Genomic DNA, 23860 nt, shown 5'->3' with positions numbered 1-23860 from the left:
TACTGGGCATGCCCGCAAGATGACCTCTCAGTGGAGAGCAGGTGTCACATGCTCAGGTCCTGCGTCGGATCTGATTGGTCCTTCCCAGAGTACTGGAAGGTCCCGGAAGCGCTTGGCTATAAAAGGCCCGCATGGCGGCCCGGCCATGCGCTAGTGTAGACTAATAATGCTATGTGTGAATGGTGATGGATGCATGTGTCTGGTGACTGACTTATTTGAATCCCCTACCCTCTGATTTTACGAATGGTGACAGAGTGTTGGTTTTAGTCAGCACCAGGTAGTGGCTAGCTACGCGCCACTGAGCTTACCACGCCATACACTAGCGTCTGACGGTGACTGGTTCCCCGGCACTGTCCGACGCCACACGCCGGCAGGTCCTGTGAGGTTAACAGGCCTGGCGACTACGCCTAATTTCCTCTAGGGCATCTCTGTGCCTGTAACAAGAGATTGTCCTAGCACCTCGGGTGACGCTAACCTGAGTGTAGTGCTCCGCCTCATAGCGAGTCTGCTATTATCCAGCAGCGGTCTTTACATCTACCACACGGTGGACCCCGGGCGGCGAACGCACCTCCTATTATTTATATTTGGTGCGTTCCGCCGTCCATAACATTACACTAGTGCCAGGGTCTGGCTGGTAATGGCAGATCTGCAGCAGCTGCAGCGCTACATTCGGCAGCTGGAGAGCAGGTTGGCAGCTATTGAGAGCACCAACTCAGCTGCGAATGCTGCGCTAGCTGCTGCCCAGTCGCAGAGGCTGTCTCACGCGTGCCCGCACTTTTGCCCACGACGACAATTTCTCGCCTCCTGCTCCCCGACAAGTTTTCGGGAGACAGCGCCACCTGTAGGGGATTCGTCAGCCAGTGCACTATTCAGCTTGAGTTACTGGCTGCACGGTTCCCTACAGAGCGGGCTAAGGTGGGCTTTATTGTCTCACTATTGTCTGGCAGGGCATTACAGTGGGCTACGCCATTGTGGGAACGTGATGATCCCGTGGTTCAGGGTGCCCCTCAGTTTCTCACGGCCCTGAAGCAGGTCTTTTTGGGACCACGGATCACGCACGATACCTCACTCCAATTATTATCTCTAACACAGGGCTCGCTCTCGGTTAGCCATTATGCCGTCCGGTTCCGGACATTGGCTTCTGAAATAGAGTGGCCGGACAAAGCATTAGACCCGGTGTTTTGCAGTGGGTTAGCTGAGCACGTCAAAGATGCTCTAGCTACCAGAGAGGTTCCCACAAGTCTGGAGGAACTTATTGCCGTCTCCACCCGCATTGACCTCCGGTTTACGGAGCGCGGGCTGGAACGTGCACAATCCAGACGTAGGGTTAACTTGGCTCCCACCTTCATCGAGCCGCTAAGATACCCCGCACAGGAGCTCCCATCCTCCGAACCTATGGAGGTGTCTCGCACCGGTTCCAAGCCATGTCCGATGCGAAGCTCTGTACGTTGCTATCAGTGCCGACAGTTTGGTCACTCAGCTAGCACGTGTCCTTTGCGGGCGAAAAAACGTCCACGTCCAGTGGCCGTAGGTGGTGGTCAGTCCAATATGAAACCCTTTTCACCCAAACCGGTATTCCGGGGCACCTTAGACAGTGGGTCCTCCACCTGGGAGGCAGAGGTTACCATGGATTCCGGGTCCGAGGGAAACGTTATGTCCTCAACATTCGCCCAGAAACACGCTATTCCCCTGGTATTACTGCCCCAACCTCTGACCATCAGGGTGGTTAACGGTGCACCTTTACCCTCTCAGGTGACCCATCAGACAGCTCCACTTGGGCTTTCTATCTCACAATCTCATCGTGAGATTCTGTCCCTGCTCATTTTGCCAAATGGCATCGACCAGGTGCTTCCCGGGGCTCCCTGGCTCCGTTGCCATTCCCCTCATATTGATTGGGCTTCAGGGAATATACTGGGTTGGAGCAAGGACTGTGAGGGAAGATGTCTGAGGGGCAGAGTTCAGGTGGCTTCCACTGAAGTGCCTGCGGATCTCTCCACCCTCCCTAAGCCCTACCACCAGTACGCGGACGTCTTCTCCAAAAAAATCGGCGGAGATGCTCCCGCCGCACCGTCCTTACGATTGCCCGATAGATCTCCTGCCAGGCACAGAACCTCCTAGAGGCTGTGTGTATCCGCTATCACTCCCTGAGACAGAGGCTATGTCTCAATAAATCCGGGAGAATCTGGCTAGAGGTTTTATCAGAAAATCGGTGTCGCCGGCCGGTGCAGGGTTCTTCTTCGTACAGAAGAACGGAGAGTTACGCCCCTGTATTGACTACAGAGGTCTCAACGCTATATCGGTCAAAAACAAATACCCTCTCCCATTGATCTCTGAATTATTTGACAGGTTGCGAGGGGCCCGGATCTTTACAAAATTAGATCTACGGGGGGCGTACAACCTGATCCGCATTCGCGAAGTGGAAGACAGCTTTTAATACCAGGGATGGCCACTACGAATATCTAGTCATGCCCTTCGGACTTTGTAATGCACCTGCTGTCTTCCAGGATTTCGTCAACGACGTCTTCCACAACATGCTTTCAAACTCGGTGGTGATCTATCTGGATGACATACTTATCTTCTTGCCAGATCTGACCACTCACCGGAGAGACGTCTGCAGGGTCTTCGACTGTCTGCGGGCGAATTCTCTCTACGCCTAGCTGGAGAAGTGCCAGTTTGAGCAGGAGTCTTTGCCGTTCCTGGGCTACATCATCTTGGCCCAGGGGTTGGCTATGGATCCGGCCAAACTACAAGCGGTAATGGACTGGCAGGAACCCCATTCACTCAAAACGGTGCAGCGCTTTTTGGGGTTCATGAATTATTACCGCCAGTTTATACCTCACTTTTCCACACTGGTAGCTCCTTTAGTTGCTCTCACTAAGAAAGGAGCTAACCCCAACGCTTGGTCTGAACAGATCTCCAAGGCCTTCTCCTCTATAAAATCTCATTTTGCTGGAGCTCTCATCTTACATCGTCCCGATCTGGATAAACCGTTTATTCTGGAGGTAGATGCCTCTTCCGTCGGTGCAGGAGCAGTACTTTTTAAGAAGGATGCTCAAGGTCGAAAGCATCCCTGCTTTTTCTTCTCTAAGACCTTCTCACCAGCGGAGAAGAATTACTCCATCGGTGCGATGAAGTTGGCCTTTTCCGAGTGGAGACATCTCCTGGAGGGAGCTCTGTTTCCCTTCCAGGTATATACAGACCATAAAAATCTGGTCTATTTACAGACGGCTCAGCGCCAGAACTCTCGTCAGGCTAGGTGGTCGCGCTTCTTTTCCTGCTTCCGCTTCACCTTGCACTACCTGTCAGGTGAGAAGAACGTCCGTGCGGATGCTCTCTCGTGCTCGGTGGTTTCAGCAGAAGAAGGAGAGGCTGAGCCTTGGCTAATTCTCCCGCCAGAGAGCTTTACGACCGTGGCTCCAGTTGCTCTGGAGTCAGTGCTACCGGGCAGGATCGTGGTGCCTCCTCAGCTACGGCCGGAGGTTCTCGCCTAGGCACACGCCTCCAGGGTGGGTGGTCATTTTGGCAACAAACGGACCACAGAACTCCTGGCTAGGTCGTATTGGTGGCCGCATATGGCTCGAGATGTTAAGGAATACGTACAAGCATGCGTCTCGTGTGCACGGAACAGACCCTCTAGACAGAGGCCGGCGGGGCTATTGTATCCTCTGCCAGTGGCGGATAGACCTTGGGAGATGGTTGGCATGGACTTTGTGGTTGGCTTGCCCAAGTCTGGTGGCAGTACAGTCATCTGGGTGGTCACCGACCATTTTTCTAAAATGGTGCATTTGGTGCCACTCGCACGGTTGCCTTCCGCTCGTGGTCTTACCACACTGTTCATAAAACACGTATTCCGCCTACATGACATGCCGGACAAAATTGTTAGTGATCGAGGTCCCCAGTCCGCGTCTCGGTTTTGGAGGGAGCTCTGCAGTCTACTCAGCATCGAGCTAAACCTGTCCTCCGCTTATCATCCCGAGGCGAACGGCTTGGTTGAGAGAGACAATCAGACCTTGGTCACTTACCTCCGACATTTTGTCTCTGCCAGGCAGGATGACTGGGCATCCTTTGTACCATGGGCTGAGTTTGCCCTGAACAATGCAGTGGCTGATTCCACGGGTCAGACACCCTTTCTCTTAAAATACGGCCAACATCCGCGCGTCCCTGTCCTGAAGCCAGTGTCCTCCGCTGACTCCAGGGTGGCAGACTGGGTAGTGGAGGCTCGCGACATTTGGGATCGCACTCAGGATGCTATCCGGGCCTCTAAAGAAAGGATGAGGGCGTCCGCCGACACGCATCAGCAACCCGCTCCAAGCTTCTCCCCCGGCGACATGGTGTGGCTCTCTACTCGAAACATCAAGCTGCGAGTGAAGTCCCCCAAGTTCGCGCCGCGATACATTGGACCTTTTAAGGTTCTCGAGCGTCTCAGCTCGGTGGTCTAACGCCTCGCTCTTCCTCCACGCTTAGCCATTTCGGACGTTTTCCACGTGTCCCTCCTCAAGCCAGTTCATATGGCCCGGTTCTCCGAGTCATCTGCCGGGTCATCAGACTTGTCGTCTGACGAGTTCGAGGTTAACGCCATTGTGGGACGCAGGATTGTCCGTGGCAAAAAATTTTATTTGGTGGATTGGAACGGTTATGGACCGGAGGCTCGGACCTGGGAGCCGGTGGAGAATATCCATGCTCCACTTCTGATCACGGCCTTTGAACGCAGCGAGGCTTAGCGGGGGGGGGCCCTTGGAGGGGGGGTAATGTTAGGCGTCTGATTTCTGAGACTGCACAACAGGAATCCAGAGCCGTATATCCAGCGGTCTCCCATTCCCCTCCGACCGCTCAGGGACCTGCTCAGCAATCCCGGCGATCCAGGCGTCCTGCTCAGACTCGCTCTGTGAGTCTGGATGTTGCTGCCACCTCTGGTGCAGCAATGGTAGCGCAACCTGCTTTGCAGGGAACCGCTCCAGAGGCTAAGTTCTCTCGCCGTGCTACTGGGCATACCCGCAAGATGACCTCTCAGTGGAGAGCAGGGGTAACATGCTCAGGTCCTGCGTCGGATCTGATTGGTCCTTCCCAGAGTACTGGAAAGTCCCGGAAGCGCATGGCTATAAAAGGCCCGCATGGCGGCTCGGCCATGCGCTAGTGTAGACTAATAATGCTATGTGTGAATGGTGATGGATGCATGTGTCTGGTGACTGACTTATTTGAAACCCCTACCCTCTGATATTACGAGTGTTGGTTTTAGTCAGCGCCAGGTAGTGGCTAGCTACGCGCCACTGAGCTTACCACGCCATACACTAGCGTCTGACAGTGACCGGTTCCCCGGCACTGTCATTAAGCGGCTACAGTTTACAGCCGCGCTGCAGTCTGAAGCACCTTTTGGCGTTCGCTGCTGAGACGCCACACGCCGGCAGGTCCTGTGAGGTTAACAGGCCTGGCGACTACGCCTAATTTCCTCTAGGGCATCTCTGTGCCTGTAACAAGAGATTGTCCTAGCACCTCGGGTGACGCTAACCCGAGTGTAGTGCTCCGCCTCATAGCGAGTCTGCTATTATCCAGCAGCAGTCTTTACATCTACCGCACGGTGGACCCCGGGCGGCGAACGCACCTCCTATTATTTATATTTGGTGCGTTCTGCCGTCCATAACAGTAACAGTCCCATAATTTTAAAAGTTTAGGTTATCTCGATTTAATGGACCCTTCATATAGTTTAATAGCACGCATCGTGGTATGTTGGAGAAACTTTTGGGCTAACTTTTCCTTTTATGTTCAAAAACTCCTCTATATTGAGTGCCACATGGGATGCCGTATACTGGGCCGCGATGGTCATTTTACACCCAGTTTATGAAGTCTTAGGAGTTCTGCTTGGTAATGAAGCGATGCTTCTTCAGAGTTTGTCTGCTGGGATATATTCGCTTTAATTGTCCTCTAAAAGACAAAAGACAATTATAGAAAGACGCACCATCATAAATAGTTTAATACATGTCTAATAAATCCAGTCTCCCATTATTGTATAATCCCACACAGTCCAGTCACGCACTCCTCACCCAGTATACAGAGTCCATGGAGCATCACAATAATCATCTGCACACTATAGATGGGGGGACCCCTTGTTCGGGTTAGGACGAACAGTTAAAAAAAAGTTTGGGTTCGGGTACCAGAATAGTACCCGAACCCAGACCTGGACCCTGTTCACTTGAATGTGGTGCCTGACCATCCAGCGTTTGCAATGCTGTGATGTGCATGACAGCGCGGCAAACGTCGCCTCTGATCGGCGGTCAGACAGCCGCGGCTCCCACGCTGTCAAATGACAGTGTGAGCCTGCAGCTGTGATCAGAGGTAACAAGTTTACCTCCGGTCACTGGTGTCGGCTGATGGGACTACTGCTCCCATCATCCGACGCCTCCTGCCGCTAATAACAGTGAGAGCAGGCGCCAGCTGATGGGAGTATTCATCAGCCGCTCCTGCGCTCTAAATAAATAATAATAAAAAAAATGCGGAGTGGGTTCCGCTGTATTTTAGATAACCAGTCAGGCAAAATTGACAGCTGGGGGCTGCAACCCTCAGCTGTCAGCTTCAGTAAGGCTGGTTATCAAGAATAGAGGGGTCCCCACACTGTTGTGAACTCTCTGAGCTCAGCGCTGGTCACTGATGCTGCACTCACACATGACAGCATGAGAAATATCCAGTGTTCGTGGGGCCGATCCTGATCAGTAACACTGAATTCCTGGAGAAGTCCGTGTTCAGTATCCGTTTACTGTTCGGGTTCGCCCATCTGTACTGCACACTCCACAAGGAGGTCAGGCCATGATCAGTGGGGTAAAAATAGGGTATAGCCAAAAAATCTGACATTGGGGATGTTAACATTATATGGTCGTCCTGAGAACTGGATATTGAGGGGATGGGGAGTCGAGGTATTTTTGGATTTCTTGTCATTCTTCGTTCACGCTGTTATTACGGAAATTCAATGTATCTTCTCACCACTCCCTTGGATCCTCCGTGGTAAGGGTGTAAAATCCCGTCTTCATGTTGCTTAGTCTCATTTATTTCCTGTGGAGGAAACCATGAAATCTCTTCCTCAGCAGGGTTTGTATTATAATTGTAGGATTTTTGGGCTCATGCTTAACCCTATGTGGGAGTTATAGAGAATACCATAAATATGTCTGCCAATAAGAGATAAGTATATACTGTACACCGAGAGATTGATGGATGAGATAGATAGATAGATATGGGATATATATATGAGAGATGGATTGATATAAGATAGGCAGATAGGAAATAGAAATAAGATAAAGAGATAAATATAAATAAGGGGTTATGGGATGGATAGTTGGACAGGGAGCTAGAGATAATGTAGATGCTTAAAAAACAATTACAATTATTTAACTAAAATAGCAAATATAAATTAAATTGACAGATGAAAGAGGTAAAAAATGAATAGATTGAGAAATAGATTGAAATAAATAAATATTCTCCAAAATGCTGAGCTCAGACAAGTCATTCACTGTCCTCCTTGGATGGATCCTGAGCACAGACAGTGTGGGGAATTTACTCCACATTTTGTGAATTTATTAACCAGTGCCATAAATATCCAATTTACTTAATTTCTGAAACTGGTTGTAAATGTGTCACTTACTTTCTCCACCTGCTAAAGCTGTAACAGAGCCTGTATTCAGCCGTCGGATGGGGGATTTCTGCTGCTGGAGGTTTGCCAATGCAAACTTGACTGGCATCAGGTAGCCATGAATGAGATGAACTAACATGGTATCTTGATTTTCTGCGGCCAGAGTTATAAAAAATGATATTTTACATGCAGAAAGTGTCTGACATTAGAAATGTGAAGGAGCCTTCTATCTGGGGTTTTCTTCAATGAATAAGAAGCGTGCCCAGGTAAGAAGTGTCATGGTGTTGTGCGATGATGCCACCTTTATCTTTGCGCATTGGACATGAACAACGGCTTATAGGAAAGTAAGGATCGGAATTACCCTGTCACGGTATATAAAGCGACCCCTACAGGGGGGTTGGTAAGCGGACGGCACAACACACCAACAACCGGATGGAAAAGGGGGGGGGGGGAGGAAGGCCCTACCAATAGGGAAATCAAGGAAGGGACACCCCCGAGCTCAAGCCTGAGCCTGTCCCTGCACTCTCCTAACGCCCTAAGTGGGTCCTTCTTCCCCACCGCCGTCAGGATACCTTGTCCCTGTCACCTAACTCTGCACTGGTTAGTGCAGTGACCGGCGAGGGGCGCTAGCCTCACCACTGCAGATATTACCACACAGGGGATGGTGACAAACACGAAAGGGATGAGGAAATAAACACTTAGCTTCCTCTGCTGCAAAGCACCGCACAGCAGAATAAAGGCACCAGGATAATGAACCCAGCAGAAGCACCACTGCACCCAGAGCGCTTCTTACTCCGGCTTGGTCACTGAATATTTCTCTATCACCAACAGTCAGCTGATGCATCAGGTGACCTTTTAAAGGACGGAGGGAGTGGTCACCACCCACATCAGCTGACCCAGCAGCACTGCAATTAGACCTGATTGCCAGTGGGGGAAAAACTGACATTAACCCCCAATGGCCTGAAAGGAGAAAAGCAACATTTAAACAGAATGGAATCAGAGCTGCCACAACGAACAAACAAGTTGTATAATTATGTGCTTAATTGTAAAACACTGGGCAAAACTGTCACTGAAAAAGACCTGGGTGTATGGGTGAACGACAAACTCACATTTAGTGGCCAGAGTCAGGCAGCTGCTGCAAAGGCAAATAAAATAATGGGATGCATTAAAAGAGGCATAGATGCTCATGAGGAGAACATAATTTTACCTCTATATAAGTCACTAGTGCGACCACACTTAGAATACTGTGTACAGTTCTGGTCTCCGGTGTATAAAGACATAGCTGAACTGGAGCGGGTGCAGAGAAGAGCGACCAAGGTTATTAGGGAACTGGGGGTTCTGCAATACCAAGATATAGGTTATTACACTTGGGGTTATTTAGTTTGGAGAATCGAAGGCTTAGGGGTGATCTTATTACAATGTATAAATATATGCGGGGACAATACCAAGAGCTTTCTAATGATCTTTTTACTCTAAGACCTGTGACGGGGACAAGGGGGCATCCTCTACGTCTGGAGGAAAGAAGGTTTAAGCATACTCACAGACGCGGATTCTTTACTGTAAGAGCAGTGAGACTATGGAACTCTCTGCCATATGATGTTGTAATGAGTGATTCCCTACTAAAATTTAAGAAGGGTCTGGATGCCTTTCTTGAAAAGTATAATATTACAGGGTATATACACTAGTTTCCTTAATATTGCGTTGATCCAGGGAGCTAGTCTGATTGCCGTATGTGGAGTCGGGAAGGAATTTTTTCCCCCAATGTGAAGCTTACTGTTTGCCACATGGGTTTTTTTTGCCTTCCTCTGGATCAACATGTTAGGGCAAGTTAGGATAGGATATGGGTTGAACTAGATGGACTTGAAGTCTCCCTTCAACCTTAATAACTATGTTACTATGTTACAAATCCAAAAATGTCCACTTAGGACAGAAGAATAAAGTTGGAGAAATAACCATCAGGCCAGGGTGGCATACTCACAATATTACCTATTGTTTAAATCAGGTTTTTGTAGTAAATGTATTTTTTTTATTTTTGGTTATGTTTTTGTGTAATATCACAATCTATATTAGAATAAAATTTACAGAAATCTTACAGTTTTCAAACTGGCCACTTGGGTTATTTTAAACTGATGCTTCCTGTACTTTACAGAAAACTTTTCGTGAGTTCTGTTATCAACACAGGCAGGATTATAATGACAGGTGCCACCTCTATATACAGCTGATTAACACAGGATCCATCAATCACAGAAGGCGCTGTCACAGCTCCCCTGCTCCTCCTTCCTTCACAATGAACTTTGCACATGGTCATTAGATGCCTTAATTCAATAGATCAGGTCTGTGTCAACCTATTGCTGCTAATTTACTTGTGGAGTTCCTAACAGAAAATTTGAATCTAAAATAACTCAGTGACCATTTTGAAAATTGGAAGATTTCTATTTTTTATTTATTTTTTAATACCAATGTGGGGGTAAAAATTATCAAAACATTATCGGAAACTTTTAAAAATACATTTAAAGAGGTTGTCCCATACTTTTATATTATCTTTCAGATATTATATCAGATTGTTTGGGGGGGTGACACGCAGTAACCCTCTGATCGGATGTGATCAGTATGGAGGGGAACATCGCAGCTTCCTCAACTGTATAGTGGCTGCAGTCGGGTACTGCATCTACAACCCTATTCGACTGAATAGGGGAATTTGATGAACCCACACCTCGCCACCCTGCCTGACGTCACTATTACATCAGGCTGATCACGTAATGCGATCTCCCCACTTTCACCAATGTGACGTTTCGGACCCCCTGGGGCACGTAAGGTCAGATTGGTACAGTTTTACACAGACGCTCGCTGTTCACAAGGGCCCAGGGAGGCACAGGGAGTGAGAGGATGTGTCTCATTTAGACACTGACGTGGCACCACATTTGCTCACAACCCTGACAGGCTGAGAGGCCCCTTTCACTAGCACCAGTGAAACAGAGCGCTGCCAGCCCGGTAAGACTGCCACCAGTTCCCCGTTAGATAAATGGCTGGTCCATTAACAGGATTATATCTCACCAGAAACCAGCCCCAGTAGCATGGAAAGTTAAACCGGATCGAGATAAGAGTAGCGTAAGATTAAAATATATATTTAAATGCCTCAAGGGCACACTAGACAATACATTATATACATGATGGTTACACATACACAATGGTTAGATATGCAAATACAATAGTGGTAGGACAAAAGATATAAGCAGATGGATCATGTCAATTACCAAGTTCGACTATGTGTGCGCTGGGCCGCAGGGCTATCAGCTGGCTCCTAGGTCCTTCACAGCACATTACTGGGCATGACCCCCCCCCCTTTCGAAGTGGACCGCATGCATAACAGAGAGAGACCACATGGCCTTACACTAGAGTGTATCCCCTTTGGTTCACTGCCTCTAGCAGCTAAAAACTCCAAAACCTAAGATAAGTCATAACTCTTATTAATGGACGGTCCTACGGAGGTGGTTTTGGTGCCATTGGATCCGTTTGGGAGCCTGCTACGTGTTGAGACTAAATACATGTTGGCTATCTGGTTCATATTGGCCATTCTATATATCTCCCCTCCCTAGAGTCTCAGAATGGATCAAGCCCTTGGAAGGCTTTCACCATGTTCTGGAGGTCTCGGAAATATACACAATGTACAGCAATGACCTTTGGTTGTGACTGCAGACTTGTAAATCCTCACAGTGTGCAAACTGCATGCTGTTAAGATTCTCTGGTGCTGGGAGTAGGCGGTCATGTGATCGCAAGTATCAATATCAATACATTTGCATGAGTGAGGCAGCAGACGACTAGTCGGCATGTGATCGCATGTATGAAAATCATATACTTGCGGTCACATAACTGCCCGATCCCTGCATCGACATCAGGGAATCCTCACAGCACATACTGCAGACTTGTGCCCAAAGCCTTGACAATTATAGACTGACAAAAATACAATATCGCAACCATGGAAATTCCAAGAGCGGCAATAATTTGGCTTTTTTTACATATTGAAGTTAATGGCATGGTTACAAAGAAAATGTGCAACATTTCCCACTGCCTCCCAAACCGAATAATGTATCATGCAGTCTTCTATATTCCGGGATCTTATCATAGATGCTTTTGTATTAAAAACCTCCTGACACCAGGATTGATGGCAGGATCCCTCTTGAACTTACAGGTTTGTTAAGATGTTATTGATGGAGGCAGTCTCCTGACGGCTGATGTCCTTCACGTAAGGTCATCTACAGTAAGACATGCAGCTGCTGAGAATATCAACATGCCTGGCACAGCAGTCATTACAGTAAGGGCTTGGACGGCTGCCTGACACTAGTGAAAAGTGCTCAGCTGAAAAAGATATGGGAGAGGAAATTTGTATATAAACTATTACAATAAACTTTGTGTATAAACATCACGTTACAAATAATGATACAAATGTTTATAGAATGTAAGCAAAACCCCAAATAATGTGTTTGACTCTATCACCTAAAGTAAAGCTGAACGCTGCAGCTCCTTTAGGCAATTGCATAAATTCCTGTTCCCCAGTATGATAATATTACGCATGGCTGTGAAGAATTTTATACTATCTGAATATCCACTGCCCCTGTGATCTGTTCCTGGCACACTGTCAGCAGCAGTCGCTATCGGATGGAATTGCTTCAACCTGTCACATGGAACATGGTGTCTGATCTATACACATGGCTATAGTTTGTTGGAAAAGATTCAGTGTATCTTGTATGTTCTATTATAAAGTCCTGCATGTTTTGGTCTTAGGAGTCCAGTGGGCGGTCCTATTTAGTGATTTCTTGCCTAGTAGGACCTCCCAATGGACTCCTGAGCAGAGTGGAAACTCATAAAATACATGTAGAATTCAAAGCGATTGTCTGGACTTATGAAATTGATGATAGTTCATGACTATGAGGTTGGTGGTGGTCTGACACCTGGCGCCCCCACTATTCAGCTGTTTTTTCAGCTCCTTCACTAGCTGGATATACAGGACCAGCTCCCTTCACTGTGTAGAGCCCACTGCCGATCAGCTTGTATTCAGTGGAGCGGTTTCTTCTCCATTCATGGTTTACATCTGGTCAGCGCGGGAGCTGAAACAAGCAGGTTTTGAGACCCCTCGCGGATCAAGTATTAAAGGGGTTGTCCAGCCTTAGGCTAAAAGTCTGCAGTCACTCTGTGTGACTGCAGATTTGTGAATCCTCACATCCCACGTATTGCACACTGTAAGGATTCTCCGGTGTTATGAGCTGGTAGTCATGTGAGCAAAAGTATGCGATTTGCATACTTCCGGCCACATTCTAAATAGACTTTTCTGGCCTTGCTCAATACACTTTCATTGAACTTGAGTCTGCATATGTCTAGCTGGCACATGAGCACATCTATGTGAATAATAAACTTGCACTCAGGTGCCCGCCGGCACCAGAGAATCCTCACAGCGCGCAATGTGGCAATTCGCAAATCTGCAGTCACATGGAGTAACTGCAGACCTGTAGCCCAAGGCTGCACATTCCCTTTAATTGACAATGTTAAAGATAGGTCATCCATATCATAAGTGTAAAATGAGGATGATTGACCTCATGGAGATCAACATCCAACACTTTTGAGACACCATCACATGTTTCTCAACGCAAGCAATGACTAGCCATGTCTTTCCCCGGGAAGGAACAACCACGGGAAGGGCAGTCTCCAATGAAGGAAACCACCTATGCCAAAACATGGTATCCATCCACAGACAGCTGTTTCGGGGTATTTGCCCCTCATCAGTGTGGAGTAGGAAACTGGCTAGTAGGAGCAATGCCTAGTAGAAGACTGTGTAAAATGAGGATGTTTGACCTCATGGAGATCAACATCCAACACTGCGGAGACACCATCACGTGTTTCTTCTACTAGGTATTGCTCCTACTAGCCAGTTTCCTACTCCACACTGATGAGGGGCAAATACCCCGAAACAGCTGTCTGTGGATGAATACCATGTTTTGGCATAGGTGGTTTCCTTCATTGGAGACTGCCCTTCCCGTGGTTGTTCCTTCCCGGGGAAAGACCTGGCTAGTCATTGCTTGCGTTGAGAAACATGTGATGGTGTCTCCGCGGCTTCTGTTTTGCATATCCATATCATAAGGGCAGGAAACCTCTTTAATCTTTGATTTATAACTGAAACAAAATCTGTTCATCTCCTCTTGCTCTAAACCATGCCACCTGCAAACTAGACATCATCCTATGTAGTACAGGTTTCCTTTTAAGTGGTTGGAAGATGGATCTTTGACCCATATAGGACATTTGTATTAATTAGGAAGCTTCTTGCTCTCATTTCCTTTAATTTTATCTTTTTTTTTTCTTTTGCAGTTCATGAAGAAGAAGCCGAGTAAAAGACTAGGGAGCTTAGCGCTTGGTGGAGAGAGGGCCATTGTAAGGCATTTATTTTTTAAAGACATTAACTGGGATCAACTCAACAAAAAAGAGATCGAACCTCCATTTAGACCTAGGATTGTAAGTATATGACGGCTGGAATTGTAATGTCTGGATTTTACTATGGAATCTGCCAATGGGCTGGAAAATAAATGACGATAAACTACTTTATAGTAAATATCCATTGGTAATTGCCATGTTAAAGCATTTGACACATTGGTCTCCAGCACTTGTATAACTTTAGAAAGTCTACCAATTGCCATGCAGAAAAGGTTAAAACTTGTGCAAAAAAAAAGCAAAAATAAAATTGCATTAATTGGCAATATTTTACACATTTTTTATCAATCATTGGGAAGTGGTTAATATGCTTAAAAAGTTTGGCAATTTGCTCTAAAGACATCAATAAAGGGGTTCTCCACTACTTGGACAACCCCTTCTCAATTATTAAATTCCTCTATGTAAAATAAAAAGTCTCTACTCCAATGCCAACCCGGTTCCAGCGATGTCGTTGCCGGGTCTCCCAGGACTCGCCTGACGTTATGTCACGAGAGCCCTGCAGACAATCAGCGGCCACCCCACTCTTACCTCTTTCAGACTTTACTGACTTCCGGAGGAGGTCGGGGAGCAGCTGCAGTTCTCACTTCTTTTGGATGTCCGTTTTGTCCAAAAGAAGGAAAAGTTAAGAGACTGCTGATTGTCTGTGGGGCTAATGTGAAATAATAATGTCAGGTGAGTCCCGGGAGACCCAGCGCCAAAGGGGCCGTACAGGCTGTTATATTTTTACATGGCGAAATATAGTAAATGAGAAGGGGTTGTCTGAGTATTAGATGCAACATTTGTTAAAAATGAAGTGGTGGATTTGGGAGACATTATTTGGTGCAAATTTCACCATTTTTGGTAAATGTTGGTCAATGTCTCCAGGTGAGATATACACTCATGGCCGAAAGTATTGGCACTCTTTAAATTTTTCCAGAAAATGAAGTATTTCTCCCAGAAAATTATTGCAATTACATATGTTTTGTTATACACAGTTCGTGAAGTTGATCTATTTTTCTCCCAACAGCAATTTTAAGACCTCTCCACAGGTGATCAATGGGATTTAGATCTGGACTCATTGCTGGCCACTTCAGAACTCTCCAGCGCTTTGTTTTCATCCATTTCTGGGTGCTTCTTGATGTTTAGGGTCATTGTCCTACTGGAAGACCCATGACCTAGGACGCCAACCCACCTTTCTGACACTGAGCACTGCATTGCAATCCAAAATCCTTTGGTAATATTTTGGATTGATCGAATAGCTTTGGATAAGTCCTTATCCGAATAGCAATAGCGCTTTCCGAATAGCTGCATAGGTAACCCTGATACCTGGAGCACTCCCGATAATCAGCTGTTCGGTGCCACAGCTGCAGGTGGTGTGGCCGTGTGACCGTCACAACACATGCATAAGCTCAGTCTTGGTCTCAAATGTTGATGGATAGTTTGCGTTGAAAATGATGCACCCTGAGCCTGCAGTACAGCTTGAATTTCTTTGGAACTTGATTGGGGCTGCTTATCCACCATGCAAACTATCCTGTGTTGCAACCTTTCTTCATTTTTTCTCTGCCTTCCACATCCAGGGAGATTAGCTACAGAGCCATGGGTTGTAAACATCTTGATTATTTTGCACACCATGAACAAAGGAACATTAAGATCTCTGGAGACCTTGTAACCTTGAGATTGTTGATATTGTTCAACAATTTTGGTGTCATGGTCCTGTTAAGGTCGGCGTGCAGCCACCGCTGAGCAAGGATTCACCCACATTGCAGAGGGGCCCAGGGTCAGACACGGCTGGATAGTTCAGGCAAACAGGACCTGGAGAAGCTGAAGTCAGTGAGCAGTGAAGGACCTACGGTCATGTGACCACAAGGGGGCGGGGCTTAGCATCCTGCTATCAGAGATAGGCAGAACACTAATACAGGAATTCTCAAAGTCAGACAAACCGGGTCATACACCGAGATAACAGTAAAGTTCCAGGGATGAGACAGAGCGGAGAGTCGGGGCCAAGCAGAGATCAAAACCAAACAGACAAAGAAGGTACCAAGCAGAATCCAACAAGCAGTATCCAAAGAACAGACCGAGTCATACACAGAGAATCAGATAAACAAGAACACAGCACAAACACACTCAGGGGTCACCACACTATGCCAAAGGCGAAAGTATAACTGACGGGGATGGGAGTGTCCTGAGGCTATATGAAGCTATCCCGGAACCAGGGAGAGGCCACAATCATAAGCCCCAGGTGTACAGGTAAGCCTGCACTAGGATCACAACCTTTAACCCCAGAAATGCCCATCATCAGCACTGGCTCCAGACATTAACCCCACGTGTGCGAGTCAAACCTGCACTGAGATCATGACAGTACCCCCCTCTCAACGGGGGGGCCTCTGGACCCCCAGGCTTGCCCGGGTACTTAGCATGGAAAGCCCGCACCAGGCGATCAGCATGCATCAACCGGGCCGGTACCCAGGACCTGTTTTCCGGTCTATACCCCTTCCAATGAACCAGGTACTGTACCGACCGCCATACCAACCTGGAATCTACGATATGACCAACCTCGTACTCCACCTGCCCCTCGACCAAAACAGGAAGAGCAGCGGACTCGGAGTCTCCCCGGACTGCTTCAAAAGGTTTCAGTAGAGATTTGTGGAAGACTTTAGGGATCTTGAAAGAGGGTGGAAGGCACAGCCTATCTGGAAGAGGTCGTCAGACACCGGACATCAGGCCGTGGTCATCAGGCTCCGGACGAGAGGCCACGGTCATCAGGCTCCGGTCATCTGGCAGCGACCTACAAAGGAACCACAGCGGTCTGGTGCAAACCCTGCCTGGTTGGACTGGAACCGGCAGGGAATTGCACCGAATCCCCAGCTGAGCACAGAGTGGCAGAAACTCAGCGGAAACACCGGACTCCTAATTCCAGGATGAACCCAGGTTAAATCACAGCAAGTCAGGTAGCAGTGAAGGACCTACGGTCATGTGACCAAAAGGGGGCGGGGCTTAGCATCCTGCTATCAGAGATAGGCAGAACACTAATACAGGAATTCTCAAAGTCAGACAAACCGGGTCATACACCGAGATAACAGTAAAGTTCCAGGGATGAGACAGAGCGGAGAGTCGGGGCCAAGCAGAGATCAAAACCAAACAGACATAGAAGGTACCAAGCAGAATCCAACAAGCAGTATCCAAAGAACAGACCGAGTCATACACAGAGAATCAGATAAACAAGAACACAGCACAAACACACTCAGGGGTCACCACACTATGCCAAGGGCGAAAGTATAACTGACGGGGATGGGAGTGTCCTGAGGCTATATGAAGCTATCCCGGAACCAGGGAGAGGCCACAATCATAAGCCCCAGGTGTACAGGTAAGCCTGCACTAGGATCACAACCTTTAACCCCAGAAATGCCCATCATCAGCACTGGCTCCAGACATTAACCCCACGTGTGCGAGTCAAACCTGCACTGAGATCATGACAGTACCCCCCTCTCAACGGGGGGGCCTCTGGACCCCCAGGCTTGCCCGGGTACTTAGCATGGAAAGCCCGCACCAGGCGATCAGCATGCATCAACCGGGCCGGTACCCAGGACCTGTTTTCCGGTCTATACCCCTTCCAATGAACCAGGTACTGTACCGACCGCCATACCAACCTGGAATCTACGATATGACCAACCTCGTACTCCACCTGCCCCTCGACCAAAACAGGAAGAGCAGCGGACTCGGAGTCTCCCCGGACTGCTTCAAAAGGTTTCAGTAGAGATTTGTGGAAGACTTTAGGGATCTTGAAAGAGGGTGGAAGGCACAGCCTATCTGGAAGAGGTCGTCAGACACCGGACATCAGGCCGTGGTCATCAGGCTCCGGACGAGAGGCCACGGTCATCAGGCTCCGGTCATCTGGCAGCGACCTACAAAGGAACCACAGCGGTCTGGTGCAAACCCTGCCTGGTTGGACTGGAACCGGCAGGGAATTGCACCGAATCCCCAGCTGAGCACAGAGTGGCAGAAACTCAGCGGAAACACCGGACTCCTAATTCCAGGATGAACCCAGGTTAAATCACAGCAAGTCAGGTAGCAGTGAAGGACCTACGGTCATGTGACCACAAGGGGGCGGGGCTTAGAGTCCTGCTATCAGAGATAGGCAGAACACTAATACAGGAATTCTCAAAGTCAGACAAACCGGGTCATACACCGAGATAACAGTAAAGTTCCAGGGATGAGACAGAGCGGAGAGTCGGGGCCAAGCAGAGATCAAAACCAAACAGACATAGAAGGTACCAAGCAGAATCCAACAAGCAGTATCCAAAGAACAGACCGAGTCATACACAGAGAATCAGATAAACAAGAACACAGCACAAACACACTCAGGGGTCACCACACTATGCCAAGGGCGAAAGTATAACTGACGGGGATGGGAGTGTCCTGAGGCTATATGAAGCTATCCCGGAACCAGGGAGAGGCCACAATCATAAGCCCCAGGTGTACAGGTAAGCCTGCACTAGGATCACAACCTTTAACCCCAGAAATGCCCATCATCAGCACTGGCTCCAGACATTAACCCCACGTGTGCGAGTCAAACCTGCACTGAGATCATGACAGTACCCCCCTCTCAACGGGGGGGCCTCTGGACCCCCAGGCTTGCCCGGGTACTTAGCATGGAAAGCCCGCACCAGGCGATCAGCATGCATCAACCGGGCCGGTACCCAGGACCTGTTTTCCGGTCTATACCCCTTCCAATGAACCAGGTACTGTACCGACCGCCATACCAACCTGGAATCTACGATATGACCAACCTCGTACTCCACCTGCCCCTCGACCAAAACAGGAAGAGCAGCGGACTCGGAGTCTCCCCGGACTGCTTCAAAAGGTTTCAGTAGAGATTTGTGGAAGACTTTAGGGATCTTGAAAGAGGGTGGAAGGCACAGCCTATCTGGAAGAGGTCGTCAGACACCGGACATCAGGCCGTGGTCATCAGGCTCCGGACGAGAGGCCACGGTCATCAGGCTCCGGTCATCTGGCAGCGACCTACAAAGGAACCACAGCGGTCTGGTGCAAACCCTGCCTGGTTGGACTGGAACCGGCAGGGAATTGCACCGAATCCCCAGCTGAGCACAGAGTGGCAGAAACTCAGCGGAAACACCGGACTCCTAATTCCAGGATGAACCCAGGTTAAATCACAGCAAGTCAGGTAGCAGTGAAGGACCTACGGTCATGTGACCACAAGGGGGCGGGGCTTAGAGTCCTGCTATCAGAGATAGGCAGAACACTAATACAGGAATTCTCAAAGTCAGACAAACCGGGTCATACACCGAGATAACAGTAAAGTTCCAGGGATGAGACAGAGCGGAGAGTCGGGGCCAAGCAGAGATCAAAACCAAACAGACATAGAAGGTACCAAGCAGAATCCAACAAGCAGTATCCAAAGAACAGACCGAGTCATACACAGAGAATCAGATAAACAAGAACACAGCACAAACACACTCAGGGGTCACCACACTATGCCAAGGGCGAAAGTATAACTGACGGGGATGGGAGTGTCCTGAGGCTATATGAAGCTATCCCGGAACCAGGGAGAGGCCACAATCATAAGCCCCAGGTGTACAGGTAAGCCTGCACTAGGATCACAACCTTTAACCCCAGAAATGCCCATCATCAGCACTGGCTCCAGACATTAACCCCACGTGTGCGAGTCAAACCTGCACTGAGATCATGACAGTACCCCCCTCTCAACGGGGGGGGCCTCTGGACCCCCAGGCTTGCCCGGGTACTTAGCATGGAAAGCCCGCACCAGGCGATCAGCATGCATCAACCGGGCCGGTACCCAGGACCTGTTTTCCGGTCTATACCCCTTCCAATGAACCAGGTACTGTACCGACCGCCATACCAACCTGGAATCTACGATATGACCAACCTCGTACTCCACCTGCCCCTCGACCAAAACAGGAAGAGCAGCGGACTCGGAGTCTCCCCGGACTGCTTCAAAAGGTTTCAGTAGAGATTTGTGGAAGACTTTAGGGATCTTGAAAGAGGGTGGAAGGCACAGCCTATCTGGAAGAGGTCGTCAGACACCGGACATCAGGCCGTGGTCATCAGGCTCCGGACGAGAGGCCACGGTCATCAGGCTCCGGTCATCTGGCAGCGACCTACAAAGGAACCACAGCGGTCTGGTGCAAACCCTGCCTGGTTGGACTGGAACCGGCAGGGAATTGCACCGAATCCCCAGCTGAGCACAGAGTGGCAGAAACTCAGCGGAAACACCGGACTCCTAATTCCAGGATGAACCCAGGTTAAATCACAGCAAGTCAGGTAGCAGTGAAGGACCTACGGTCATGTGACCACAAGGGGGCGGGGCTTAGTGTCCTGCTATCAGAGATAGGCAGAACACTAATACAGGAATTCTCAAAGTCAGACAAACTGGGTCATACACAGAGATAACAGTAAAGTACCAGGGATGAGACAGAACGGAGAGTCGGGGCCAAGCAGAGATCAAAACCAAACAGACATAGAAGGTACCAAGCAGAATCCAACAAGCAGTATCCAGAGAACAGACCGAGTCATACACAGAGTATCAGATAAACAAGAACACAGCACAGATGGGAGCGTCCTGAGGCTATAAGAAGCTATCCAAGAACCAGGGAGAGGCCACAATCATAAGCCCCAGGTGTGCAGGTAAGCCTGCACTGGGATCACAACCTTTAACCCCAGAAATGCCAGTCATCAGCACTGGTTCCAGACATTAACCACACGTGTGCGAGTCAAACCCGCAATGAGATCATGACATTTGGTTCTCAAGTCCTCAGATAGTTCTCTTCTCCTTTTTCTGTTCTACATGCTTACTGTTTTACACACAGACATACTGTCATGACTCTGTTGTCAGGTGTCCCAGGACAAGGTGCTCCTCCCCTGTCCCTAACCCTAGGGTGCCCTAGCTTGACCTGTTCGCTGGTATACTTCTGATGGTGAAGATGCTGGGGCCCACGTACCTTGCCTTCGCTCCTGAATCCGCCCACAGTCTGTACCCTTCCCCCACCAAAGGAAGAGGGGAAGTAGTAGTGTACTGTAATACACCAACCAGACTAATAAGGTAATACAAACAGGGGTGATGGAAAATACCAAACATACAAATACACACACACATATAACAGAGGTATGCATCGGGGGTGTGGAGGATGGGGTTAAACCAAAGTAGGAGAAGAATGGGAGTTATCACGCACTCCAAACCTAGCAACAGTCATTGATAAATCCACCAAATGCGTTTCTCCAATAATAACCAACAACATCCTCCAGCCATGCAGCAAAATCTACTCTGACAATGAGTGCTAGCTAGGACCCAGATTATACAGGAGATGAGAGTGGCTAACATTGCACAGCTGGGAGCCTAAACCCTCCAGGAGCTCTCAACAGAGCAGAATAACCCCTGCTTTTCCAAAAGCTTGCACCGTTTAATAGGAAGCTGAAGTGCTTCTAATCAGTGCAGGAGTAGGAGAAATCAGACACTACGGTCTTCAGTGCGAAGATTGAGTCAACTTCTCCCCTTTTTATCTAGTTTCAGGTGTGATTTTCATATTACTTACACCTGTTACTTGCCACTGGTGAGTTTGAACGAGCATCACATGCTTGAAAAAAAGCTGTTTACTCACAATTTTGGAAAGGTGACAACAATTTTTTCTGGCCCAGTTTTGGGGTTTTGTGTGAAATTATGTCCAATTTGCCTTTTTTTCTTCTTTTTTTTGTGGTGTTTCAATACACACAAACTAAATAAACAAATACAAAACATATATAATTTTCTGGGATAAATACTTCATTTTCTGGAACAATTTCAAGGGTACCAAAACTTTCGTCCATGACTGTACATTCCATATATAATATTTTATATTGAAAATGTGGGGCTGAGCCAATACTTTAGAGCTTCGGTATTAGTCAATTTTTTTTGGTATACCGTAGATGTTTGTGCATTATGCATATACCTAACAGTGGTCTACAGCATTACAGCATTTGTTTGCCATGTAATGTATCCCAATCTCTCCACAGAAAGCCAGAGAGGATGTGAGCAACTTTGACCCCGAATTCATCAAAGAGGAAGCAGTATTAACCCCCATCGATGAGAAGTTGTTACCCATGATTAACCAGGATGAGTTTAAAAACTTCTCGTACACCGCCGCAGAACCCCAGAGCTTGTCACAGGATGGAAATGCCCGAATGATGCAATAAAACCAAATAGGAAGGTTTGCTCCAAACCGCACCAAGATCATGGCTTATGTGCCTTTACTGCAGCTTGAGAAGATTAATTATTTATTGTGCTGGTACTGTATTTCCATGTCCTGAATTTCAAGCGTCTCTCGGTGTTTGAAAGCAGAAGGCTCCAGCATTTGACATATTAATGATGGGAGAAGAGGGAATTTCTCCAGAGCATTAAACTTCACATTCTTGCAGAATCTCAATTCATCCAAGCCGCCGCTTGCAAGCCACTTAAAGAAGATTTACGCCACAGGCTATGACACCAGTGTCTTCAGAGCTGTGTATGTGAATGCTTAAATGCTTTGTGTGATGGCTGTGTATACACATGGTGCATCCCTGCGTGTGACATTTGGCTTAGGAGAAGCAACCCAACCGGTCACTTCTGTCTCATAGCTACTGTGCCATGGGTCATATAGGAGCCCAGCGCAACGACTGTAAAACTCAATATATAAAATATTGTTGGAAGCAGCAAAAAAAAAAAAAAAAAAAAGGAAACAACTGTTACAAATTGCTAGAGACTGACAATCTTGATCTCCAGATAGTTTATAAAAGTGGCGAAGAATTGTAATTTCAGAACATAGGACAAAATCCTGGCCCGTCCTGAGCTACAAGGCCAGAAAATGTCTGCCAAGTATCATTTATATTTGGAACTGAAGAACAAAGAGGAAAGAGACAGTCATTGGCAAGAAGCTCATGGTTGAGGCCAAGCGGAGAAACTAGAGCAGTTATATAAGAGCGCCATCAGTCCTTGATGTTTTCCAATTATTGACGCTTCCTTTTTTTTTCGATTCAAAGACTATGAAGAACCAAAAAAAAGCACAAATAATGTGAGATTTAAATGACTTTCTATTGTACGTGCTGTCGTTAGATAAGCTAGGAGATTCACATGCTGGACACTTGGAAAGATCCATGGTGAGCAAACACTTGAAGAATATATAGAACTGCTACCATGGTCAACTTTGATGCCTTGAAGTTTCTTCTGTAGCCAACATGACCACAAATAGTCAGCCACCGCTTCGGGAAGGTAAAATGATGACCCACCGTGATTCCCGGTCTTGTCATTGATGGTGTAGCCTAAAGTACGTGACGTTAATCGTATCAAAGTGATGAGCCAAAGCCGGTCATACAGTCTGCTCACGTCGGCAGATGTATGACTTTTATAGGGTAGCGTGACTTATGAATGCGAGTAAAAATGCAATACATTCTTGAGGTTTTTAGAATATGGTCTAAACAAATGTAATGTAAAACCGAAACGAGAAAAGAAACCATTTTAAAGTTGCTTATTGTATTGAAATATTTTGACTTTTAGAAATATATTTATAAGAATGATTATGTGTTGTGTCCAGATTTTTTCTCGCTTGGGATTTGGGTGGTGGAACATGATGGAAAGGGTTATAAGCTAAACATAGATTGTGCCACTCGGAACCCCATAATGATCAACTGTAGAGGAAGCAAGTGTTTGATTCTCCTGCAGCACCTCCGTAGGGGAGATAGAGCATTACATGGCAGTGGGTCCCTCCAACGAGAGATGCCCTTTGTAGCCACACTTATTTTCGT

General features: G+C 47.7%; 1 protein-coding gene across 1 annotated transcript in view; it reads left to right on the top strand.

The window, feature by feature from the left end:
* PRKCH (protein kinase C eta) overlaps positions 1 to 23632 on the top strand; it is a 231701-nt gene extending 208069 nt beyond the window's left edge. The window contains exons 13-14 of the mRNA XM_073571073.1: positions 13973 to 14116; positions 22097 to 23632. Coding sequence (XP_073427174.1) covers positions 13973 to 14116; positions 22097 to 22276 — 324 coding nt within the window. The 3' untranslated portion in view covers positions 22277 to 23632. The remainder of the gene's footprint in view (positions 1 to 13972; positions 14117 to 22096) is intronic.
* The last annotated feature ends 228 nt before the right edge of the window (positions 23633 to 23860 follow it).

This window comes from Dendrobates tinctorius, unplaced genomic scaffold (assembly GCF_039654945.1).
Source record: "Dendrobates tinctorius isolate UK_male_01 unplaced genomic scaffold, ASM3965494v1 ptg000006l, whole genome shotgun sequence".
Taxonomy (NCBI): domain Eukaryota; kingdom Metazoa; phylum Chordata; class Amphibia; order Anura; family Dendrobatidae; genus Dendrobates; species Dendrobates tinctorius.
Note: the sequence above shows the minus strand (reverse complement) of the source record. Positions and strands in the feature narration are given on the sequence as shown.